The sequence below is a fragment of the Corticium candelabrum genome, chromosome 16, assembly GCF_963422355.1.
Source record: "Corticium candelabrum chromosome 16, ooCorCand1.1, whole genome shotgun sequence".
In the NCBI taxonomy this organism is placed as follows: domain Eukaryota; kingdom Metazoa; phylum Porifera; class Homoscleromorpha; order Homosclerophorida; family Plakinidae; genus Corticium; species Corticium candelabrum.
This window is the reverse complement of record NC_085100.1, coordinates 3,617,238-3,627,471: the sequence shown is the minus strand read 5'-3', so window position 1 is coordinate 3,627,471 and position 10,234 is coordinate 3,617,238. Positions and strand designations below refer to the sequence as shown.

General features: G+C 41.3%; 2 protein-coding genes across 3 annotated transcripts; one reads left to right on the top strand and one right to left on the bottom strand.

Annotated features, from left to right (window-relative positions):
* Positions 1 to 12: 12 nt before the first annotated feature.
* Positions 13 to 5,617, top strand: LOC134192360 (ubiquitin-like protein 7). Of its 2 annotated transcripts, none has more exons than XM_062661094.1 (7): positions 13 to 153; positions 658 to 851; positions 1,871 to 1,955; positions 2,029 to 2,086; positions 2,740 to 2,806; positions 4,792 to 5,154; positions 5,287 to 5,617. In XM_062661094.1, exons 1-7 carry the CDS (start codon positions 18 to 20, stop codon positions 5,407 to 5,409), a joined length of 1,026 nt encoding a protein of 341 aa, XP_062517078.1. In that variant the 5' UTR covers positions 13 to 17; the 3' UTR covers positions 5,410 to 5,617. The 2 variants fall into 2 exon arrangements, with proteins under 2 accessions (XP_062517078.1, XP_062517077.1); XM_062661093.1 differs by having other exon boundaries at positions 2,740 to 2,905.
* Positions 5,618 to 8,359: 2,742 nt separating this feature from the next.
* LOC134192334 (repulsive guidance molecule B-like) lies at positions 8,360 to 10,231 on the bottom strand. The gene is made up of 3 exons (XM_062661060.1): positions 10,109 to 10,231; positions 9,516 to 10,021; positions 8,360 to 9,152 (listed from the first exon to the last, which is right to left on the bottom strand). The coding sequence occupies exons 1-3, from the start codon at positions 10,152 to 10,154 to the stop codon at positions 8,571 to 8,573; spliced, it is 1,134 nt and encodes a 377-aa protein (XP_062517044.1). The 5' UTR covers positions 10,155 to 10,231; the 3' UTR covers positions 8,360 to 8,570.
* Positions 10,232 to 10,234: the final 3 nt, after the last annotated feature.

The window sequence follows — 10,234 nt, the reverse complement described above, 5'->3', positions numbered from 1 at the left end:
CGCACTAAGCAGCTAGAATGAAAACGCTGTATGTGAAAGAGTTGAATTGTCCTAAAAAACATCTCGTCCAGTGGAATGAAGACGGTGATGTCTCTGTGGCTGCGATAAAGGCAGCAGCAGAAGAAGAACTCGACATTCCGGTCAACGAACAAGGTTGGTAGACTGACGAGAACGACTGACCAGTCAAACCTCAAAAAGTTTAGATAGCTGACTCCACCGAGACTAGTAGGAGCTTGAGTGAATTCTTCACATGATTGAGCTGCGATTGGAGGTCATGACAGATAGAACAGTTTAGATATGTAATTCGGGTATGTATGAACCCGCTAGACTAGTCCGGAACATTACGAGTTTATCGATGTTGAAGCACTTGAAATTGTTTCTAGTAAAATGGATATGCCCTATGACGTGTTATTACACTAATTTAATTAACTTTTTAAAGTAGGCCTTCATATGCTTTTGGTGGCTATGGTTTGTATCACGTGACTTTGTCTACAAGGTCACGTGAACAACCCCGTTGCTATCCTCACGTGGAAAGACCCGGGAAAGCAAAGGAAGGCCTAAAACAGTGTGGAGGCTATGGCTGCTGAATGTTCCTACTGTTTAAAGATGCATGTAGTCCTTTACTTTATTGAGCATCGTTGTCTTGTCGTGTTCTAGTTATAGTGTTTGGCGGACGAATACTGAAAGATGACAAGACCCTGGAAGACTATAATGTCAAAGAAGGATGTACTATTCACGTTCTAAGAAAGACAACCAGACAAGAAAGAAGTGACGAAGCTGTTGAAATGGAGTCTTTGGAAGGAATCTCTGATGCTCAGTATGAAAACAGACAGCAAGTCATTGAAGAATTGGTAAGACAGAAGTAGCAAGTACATTTTTATGCCTGTGTTTCAGTAGTTTTATTTATTGATTTGTGAACGTCAACTTTAGTGTAGCGAATTAACATAGTCAGTGTGTGTGTTGCCTATTACTTACATGTCTATGGAGCATTATCATCAAGCAGTTGATATATTTCTGCACAGATGTGTGAAAATTAGGTTGAAAATGTGGTCGGTGAGGCATACTGTCACGGCATGTCTGGACAAAGAAGTGTGCATAACTTTGTACATGCATGAGTACCGTATTCCTTCAATTATTTAAATAGCAGGGCATTTATTTTTAGCTAGGGTTTGTTCGAGGGCAGCATTTATTTTTAACACTCTCTGTCTGTGCTTTAGGAGTGTGTACATGTACACGCTCTAGGTTCGACACAAGTTCAAGAGAACAACACCTACAATACTGGTACACGTTTCACACTTTGAGATTTCATTTGGTGAGACAGTATCCGAGTAGTCGAAAGAAACGTTTGCTGACATATGCCTTCAAAGAAGTCGTATGATTTGTTTTCTTCAAACTTGAAGCAATAGAAGAAATGTGGCATTTATTCAAGGGCGACGTTTAATTGAAATACGGTAGTCTCTCATAGCCAGCTCCTCCCATTTTCATTATTTCTCATCTTTCGGAGGTAGAAGTTGCTAAGAAGTTGTAGAGTTAGAAATGGTAAGGAAACAGAAGCAATTCACACAGTTTATTGACTTGTGCAATTTTTGTTTACATTAGGTATGCGATTTGCTAATTAAAGATTAGAAGTAAGATCAACACAGATGATAGATACATGGTATTTGGATTATCAACTAGCTTGCCCAATGAATCATGTTTGTAATTGACGAGAAAGTTTACTTAATTAATTGATATAGAAGATTTGTGTTGGCTAAAATTTATGAGACGACAGAAGCTAGTGGCCTTGCATATATTTCTGCGTTTTAAGATGGTGCATCAGTAAGCAATTTTGTAGGAGCAACTAGACAAGATAATGCGAATTTCTCTGTAGGTGGCAGAAGTGGTTCACAATCCTCAACTGTTGCAGGAAGTTTTATTACGTGGAGAAGTCGTCTTGTCAGACTCAGACAGTCGAGGTACGAGCATATTTGATAATTGATAAGCTTATTCATGTTCAAGTGATTTGTACGTTTGTGTACGTTCTTGCAGCTATTGCTATCGATCCCAACATGGTTGACAGACTGAGAGATCCCGACTTTGTTAGAAGGTGTGTTACACGTGAAAGAGTTTATGGACGTGTTCTAGTGTGTGTTTGTAGTCTTGTTGTGCTTTATGCTGTGTTCATTTATTTATTCTCATTATGTCATTAACTATGGCTAACTTTCAGAATTGTTTAGAAGGTTTGGCAAAATTTACAATTATGTAACAAATGGGATTTTTGGTTATTTGTGATGTCTGTGTTAGATAGGGACATTGTGTTGTAACATCAGTGTGTGTGACAGTAGTTGTGCTCATGTCTAAATTGATTTATTGTTCGTGTTTTTTAACATCTGTCTCATCAAGGTATGAGAAATTATGAAAGTATGAAAAATTTCCAGCAAACATTTATTGAAGTGAATTACGATGTTTGTGAAACACTTGATATTATAGACTCTAAGAGTTATGTTTGACAGGCAGGATAACAGTCAAGGACCTTAGAAACTGTGGTTTCAAACCGGCTTTAAGTATTGATTGTCGAATTTGTGACTATGTGAGGATTGCTTGTGGTGATCAGCGCGTCATTGTGTATAACTGTAATTTGCTGGTGTGTGTGTGCGCGTGTGTGTGTGTGTGTGTGTGTGTGTGTGTGTGTGTGTGTTTGAGATAATTGACACAATTTGGTAGTTTCTGTTTAATGTACATGTTACATTGTCTTTGCAGTATGCTGGATGGTCATTCGTCACTGGTTGAAGCTCTACGACGTCACTTGTCTATGTGGAATATACCGGTAAATGATGGGGAGCCAAGTGTTCCAATTTCGTTTGATGCAAACATTACTGAGGAGGGAGATGATACTGATGTGGCTATAGATACTCAAGACATGGTGGTAAATGTTTAATTACAATTTGGAGAATAAACTCATAATTTAGCAGAAGCAGACATGCAGGCAGGCACACAGACAGGCTGTGCTATTGTCTAGTTCGTCATGATAGTCTGTAGAGTTGCTCAAAAGCAAAATACCACTGGCATGCAGGGTAGAAGATGTCAGAGTTAAAGTCAGAGCATATAGATTTTATCTATTATTGGTGGGAGTGACTGCAGGTTTCGTTATGAAGAAGGCGAACATTGTAAAGGATAAGAAGTCAGGCAACAGGCAGGCAGGCAGACATAGAGACAGATGGACAGACTGACTGGCTGTTAATGAGGTAAGCTGTTAATGTTAATGGTGACTACAGAGGCTAATAAGCTTGAGTCTAATGGGTATATTGTGTGTACCATTGTTGTGGAAATTACCAGAATTGTAACGATTACCGTATTACCTCACTTTCAAGGGCATGCTGTTATACCCCGAGGTATACCAGCATGGCACTAAAACTGAGGGAATTAGACATACCCTAGCACAATACACCATTGTTGTAGACATCCGCGTGAGATGGTGTAATCCCTGTCAGTTTTGGCGACGTTACCGCCATTCTGATCACACTTTGCTATCAGTGACAGTTTCTTTTCCACGGTGTAGCATTTCCGACCCCTGACAATTAATTAATTGCTGTTTGTTCTGTCTGACTGTCCTCCTTTCTGTTACTTCCTTCACATCTGCACGTGGCTGTTTTCCTGACGCTATGTCTAAAGTTGTGCATGCTATGAGAGATTGATATTCACTAACCTTGACCAATAACTGCATCCTCACCGTATAACGGCATGTCGTTATAGTTGCAAGGTTACCTGATTGGCATCTCTGCTAAAGCTTGCCTATAATGGCCTGCCGTTGAAAGTGAGGTAATACGGACCGTATATGACTGACTCCTTTCTTACCTCATCTACTGAAACACTCAGTACAAATAGCATTATATTTTTGTTAACTTGCTGAAAGTAACATTTGTCTTTTTCAGTCTTCCTTTCGTCTTAACGATTTTGGATAGAGGTCTTTCACCATAGTCTAATTTGTCTAGGCATGTGCATTCCATGTCTTGTATTGAAGTTTTAGTTTTGTGGTCTGATTAGGCATACACATATGTATGTATCATATGTATCTGGTGGATAGATATTGTATGTGTTGAACTGTCACAAAAACGAGCAGTCAAACAATAACATTTATGATGTACACCTTCTAGTCGAAGGATTGTTTATAAGCAGTGCATCGTCGAGGGCACATGGAGTCACCAGTTTTGAAGGGCATGTTTGGTCGTTTTTGTACACTGAGGGTTGAGAAACTGTGAGTCTAACAACGACGACAAGTATGCAAGTGGCACCAAAAATACTGGCTGTACAAGGAGCCATGTTATTGATCTGCTTGCTAGACTATAAGACAAGTAAATATCAAAAACACGTTTTGTCCTCCTCATGTCGTCCACATTGTCTGAATGCTCTTTGTGAAGATTAAATACTGGTTAAAGATTGGTTATGCGCCATCATGATTGAGAAAACTTTCAGATTGGTTAGTCAAGTTCAATCAATATCTCATTAAACACTTCAAGCTTAAGTCCATCAAGATTATCACTAATTAATTGATTGTCTTTAGCTAATAATTATCAATTAGTACATAAATCAAAGCAAGCACACAATTATTGTTTAGGTGAAGATGATTTATCTGAAAAAGAGGGTGCGTGAAGAAGTTATTTCATTTGGTTTCTTCTGGCATTAATACCCACAATACGAGCTTAGTTTTATGTTGTCTGAAACAACTTGTATGTAAATTTATATGCGTAAATAGACTTACACTTGTATAGGTAGTTTATATGAGTAGTTTGTTATTGAGTCACTTTGTTGTAGCAACCACCTGATTACACAAACAGCAATAGTGCGATGGCTATAGCTTCTCCCGGATCGAGTATAAGCTCTGCTCATCTGGCAGCTGCTTTGGCCAGAGCTCAAGGCGGACAGTCAAATCTGCTTTCTGTTGATTCAACAAGTAGTGGGACGTCACATCTTGGAGGTGCTTTACCTTTCGATTTACCATCTGACAGCCCCGATAGTTTGATGCAGCCTGTGCTGTCGAGGCAACAGTCTAGTTCTTCACAAGCCGACCATCAGGCTACAAATGTGACCGGAACGATTATTTCAAGTGCTGCACTGAGCCAGGCTCTAGCAGGAGCAACGAGTTCATCAGGCACGTCTCATACTCGATGGGCACAGGTAGGTATAGTTTCGAATTGTCGTAATTGAGTGTTTGGGATATTTTGATGATGGGAGTCTTTGTTAATTGGTTGCTTTAGATTGGCACTTTATTGTGTCGTTTTGCTAACAGTGGTTGTGTGTCGCATGTAGCAACTTGAACAGATTCAAGAATTTGGTGTTTGGGATCAAGCTGCTTGTATTCATGCACTCGATGAAACGGGAGGTGATGTTGAAGCAGCCATAGAGTTACTTGCAAACCAAGGCATAATATGACAACAGGAGATAGTTAATGAATATAGTATACAGTTGGACAAATGGCTTTAACTTTAAGTTCGAACCAAAATGATTCGTGTGATATAAGGTGTAGTGAGAGTCGATTGCAAATGTTTAATTGCTTGTATAGTCAGATTAGATTAGCCACTGAAGACTGCAGACTGTGAATCTCTGTTGATGAGTTTGAAATATGAAGAATGCAAGGAAACTGTGGTATCTCTAATAGTCTATATGATGTAAACACGCAATTTTGACATCAGGAGATTGAGACCATCACGCTTAGATCTGTTAATATCAATTTATGTTGTAAACGTTGGCAATGATGTCAGTGATTTATGAATGCTGTGTGCATAACATCTACTTGTTCTTGCAAAGAATTCAATTCTGTACACAGTTTGCATGGAGACTTATGTACTGACAGTGTGTAAAATACTTTTCTGTGAGTTGCTTTGCTGTTGCATTGTAAGAACTGCAAGACAGCGTTTACTCGTGTCAGGAATGCACATCTTAATTAAACCCAAGTACTAATTTTTCTGTGCTGATACTATGGTGCAACCACAAGCTGGTGAAGATACTATTACTTGCCAATTGTATGCAAGTATGCTGTGGGAGCAGGCATACTGAGGCTTTGAGCTGCAGCCATATTTTAATGGCAATGAAGTTCTTTGAATATGACTAGCGATGGAATCTTTGTGGTGATTGTTCCTAATTCTCTCTTGGACAACTGCCGTTGATAGTAACTGTAATAGAGGAGAGTAGGCAGGCTTAGATCAGATTAGATATTTGAATTCTTGTCATACTGGCTACATAACTAGACTGTGTTTTGTTATAAACATGTAGCTGATAATGATGATGATAATGATGATGATAATGATGATGAGCGAGCTTGATGGATGATCATTATTGTCTTCATCATCATAAATCAGTGTAACTTAATAACTATGTCAATGTCTGGGACAGATTCAGCAGATCATTGTGTAATTAATACCAACACAAGGCTCTGATAGAGCAGTAACTGACACAACTGTTGAATGTGATTTATTTTATTTTATTGATGAAAGTGGTTATCAGTGATGCATAGTATAGATGCATTGCTTGCTCTGATATGTTATACTTCCATGAGGTATTATGTTGGCCATGGCTTCCTGACAATAAGTATGTCAGAGGAAAGTTGTGGTGCTTGTTGTGAAAGACTCGTGTTTTTATAAGAAAGTGACCCAAAGGCTTTGCACCAGAGAAATATACCCTTTCTGTACTCTCATACTTTCACTGGAGTCTGCATGTTTTAGGGGATTTGAAAGATGTTTGCTGGTTAAACTTAGGCTGTTGCTCTTGCTGTGATAACGACGCCAAAAGCTACTCATGATCAGTCGACCAATATATTTGTCAAATTTTATTGGTGTGCAGTGGATCTACCACTGTGTGTTATAATTGCTTCAATGGCTGTGACTGGTTTCACTGACGTGGATGTAACTCAAGTGGACTGGAGGTCATGAAAGGTGTCATGCGTGTGACACATGACCGTGTTTACGAACATATTTATGACACAGGGCAGGAGATACAGTCTACTACTACTGTCGTGGCCCTGCCTCATTTCTCACTTCCAAGTCTAAGCGTAGTCTTATAAAGAATAGACAGTACTAACTGGCTACACAAAATAATTGACAAATAGTTTGCAGTCTGTCACAGATATGTTGGTGTACCTACCTAATTTATTGGCAGCAGCAAGGTGAAGGCTATCACCATAGGGTGGAGTGTGGTTGTCCACCTACAAGAGAATAACACAGAATTGCTGGCACTTTTGGTATTGTAATAGTTATTAGTAAATGCCTGTACGTATTTATAATGTGGCAGAGAGAATTTTTTGGGAAAGACAGATGGGGTAGAGACTGTAGAGTGCACATGTACTGTAATACCCAGCACCATATCATACAATACATTGTATTGCGAATGGTATGTGTCAGCATGACCAATCAGAACATGGTCGTTTTAGCACACACTTGGCCCTCTTGCAAGGAATATCGCAAAACTGTAGGCCATCTGCAAGTGATTGAGATTGAATACATTTATACTGAAAATTGATAAAGGAATTTCTTGATTCCAACAGTAACAACATCAAGAAGTCAAAGAATTTACTTTGACTTGCCACGCGTTTTCTATGGCAGAAGTGGCCTAGGCGTTTGTCATTACCACAATGATCAGGTCAACGTCTCAGCTGCATAATTAATTGGCACATTGCTACGTTTTCAGTGACGTTTAACAGCGAGTGGGTGACATCATCCAAGCACTACAAAACCGGTTTGAGCAACACTTGCTAATGATATAGGTAACAGTATGTAAATCTTAGTTTTTTTATAATTTAGTGAGTGAATGAACTGTCTCTTAGCCATAGAAAGAGAACACTTGAACTCCAGATCAGAACACTTGAACTCCAGATTTAATAGAAGCAAATCTGAGTTCTTTGGCAGTAGCAATCACTTACTGTGTTTCATAGTGCATACTTTAATTAATTTAATTAATAGGTATGACAAACGCTGGCTCCAAGTACACATGTCTATGGTTATTGCTCCACCTGACTCTTTACAAGGCTGCCAGTGCAGTTCACTATGAGCATAAAACTTACTGTATATAGGTTGACTATGTTTGATGATTGCTTTCAGGTGCTAATCAAGCTTAATTAATTAAGCCAATTTTAGGTTAATGACGTCAACCTAGCATCTCAAAGAGACAGCAGTGTACATACTGCATCAACAAGTGACATTGTAAGAAATTCCATTGAGGTACTCTACTTTTCAAGAAGTATTAGTAGATATAACACTATACAGTAGGTAGTTCGCTCAATAGTAAGTTGCAAATCAAGGTATACTTCTCTACATTCCAAACAATATCAGCGTCTGCATAACTAGTGCAATATTCTGACTTAGTAAACTGTGGAAGGGGCACGCTCATGCTTCACATCTGTCCATAATAGGGACAACATTGTCAGCTCAATATTCATACCATACTGAAAACATATACATGGCTGCAATGACTACCTTCTTCAGTCAATTACAACACAATTTATGCACAGCATATAGCAATATATAATACATACCATATCCACCGTTCAACATGCAGTATTGAACATAAATATCATAAGAAAACGCAAATAATGCGCACATCTATACAAATTCATCGATCTTGGAAGTCAGCAACAAGCTCATCAAAGCTAACACCACCACGAGTGCACCATGTCTTGTTACCCTCTCAGCAGCAGAGTCCACTGGTAAACCAGCCTGCAAGTCTTCCACGTCCTTCTTGGCCTCTAACGCCGCCACCGTGAAATTCCGGTCTCCAGTCATCACCAAATCAAACACACACGACTGGAAGAAAAACGTGTCCTCTTCCACGTGGTCGCAAGCATAACGGGCTACATGCGGAAGAACAACTTGTGCAGACAGACTAGGCAGTTTATACTCCAGAAGCTCGTCACTTGGGCAGCCGGTAAAACAGAGACCTCCAACTTCATCCTGCACAGCAGACGGCAATTGTATTGCAACCGTCAGGTATATCCCCGTTCGACGAACACGAATCGTGATGCCCAACCACGCCGCTTTCAGTACAACGAGGTTGTCATCTCGACGCTCAATCAGATGCTCGGGAGACGAGCCGTCGTCGAAAAACGCTCGAAAATCCGACGCCGTCGCGCTGTACTGAAGACTCGAGTGTTCCGTGCAGGAGCTAGCGCCATATCTCACAATCACCTGTAAACAAGATCGGCGACAATAACAGTAATTAGTCACTCTAGCCGTCGACGGACGCGATGGAGGGACACGCGCCGTCTCGCGCAAACGACAACGACGGTGACTCTCGACGGCAGCGACGCGACTCAATCGCGCAGCGGGTGCGACGAATAACCAAGCGAGAGTCATCCATAGAAACCTCGGGTGCAAACCGCAAGTCACACAAATAGCTACATGGCGGGGTGTAACTCCCAGCTGCTAGAGAATGATTTCGGAAAGATAAGCAATATTCTTCACTAAATGCATTTCGACCCATTTTCTTTTCGAACAACCACCGACCCCATTTCACCCGTAAATTTCAAACCGAGAATGATAAACACTGACCTCGCTCGTTCCCGTGGCCTTCAGTCTCGTGTCCACCCTCACATTCACAGTGTCAACTGACAGTTCGTCGTACTCGAGAAGTCTATGTCTGCCAGAAAGACAGCACGTCTCCTCACGACCGGCCAACGTGACGAGATGAGGATCCCCGAAGAGGACGCAGGCCGTGTACGACGGGAAGCGTTCCGCTGCCCGACACGCAGTATCGAGCGTCGAAGTACCCGAGGCGAGAGTGAAATCCGATCCAACGACAAACGGAGCGTCACTCGTCGTCCCTTCGTCGTACTCGCAATAGCACTCGATAATGCGAGACGCCTCGGCCTCGCGAGTGCCGAAGAGGAGAGGGAAGTCGACACACTGAGGCCGCGCGTCGAGCAGACATGCGTGGTACGACCGCCACTGGTTGCACCGGTCCCCGTCGAGTCGCCGACAGCCTTTGCTGGGGTCGTGCACGAACGTGCTAGTGTACTCGGTCGAGCAATGGTCGAGATCGCAGGCAACGGAACTCCCTGAGAAAATCGAAGCCGTTTATTATCAGCGAATGCGTTTGGGATACACAACGAGACGGACGGGCTTCGACGGCAGTAGGCACTCACCGACATAGACTGATAGCAATAGGCAAAGTGTGATGAATCTCATCATGAAGGATGCCTCATTTCAACGCGTTCCGGGCACGAGAAGCGAGGACGACCAACTGGTACACACCGCAAGCGAACACCTAT

Excerpts from the sequence above, each read along its gene's own strand:
- LOC134192334 (XM_062661060.1), bottom strand. The coding sequence starts at position 10,154 with ATGATGAGATTCATCACACTTTGCCTATTGCTATCAGTCTATGTCG. Across the intron at positions 10,022-10,108 it reads ATTGCTATCAGTCTATGTCG|GGAGTTCCGTTGCCTGCGAT; the intron begins GTGAGTGCCTAC and ends CGATTTTCTCAG. Across the intron at positions 9,153-9,515 it reads AGGCCACGGGAACGAGCGAG|GTGATTGTGAGATATGGCGC; the intron begins GTCAGTGTTTAT and ends TCTTGTTTACAG.
- LOC134192360 (XM_062661093.1), top strand. The coding sequence starts at position 18 with ATGAAAACGCTGTATGTGAAAGAGTTGAATTGTCCTAAAAAACATCTC. Across the intron at positions 154-657 it reads CATTCCGGTCAACGAACAAG|TTATAGTGTTTGGCGGACGA; the intron begins GTTGGTAGACTG and ends GTCGTGTTCTAG. Across the intron at positions 2,087-2,739 it reads GATCCCGACTTTGTTAGAAG|TATGCTGGATGGTCATTCGT; the intron begins GTGTGTTACACG and ends TTGTCTTTGCAG.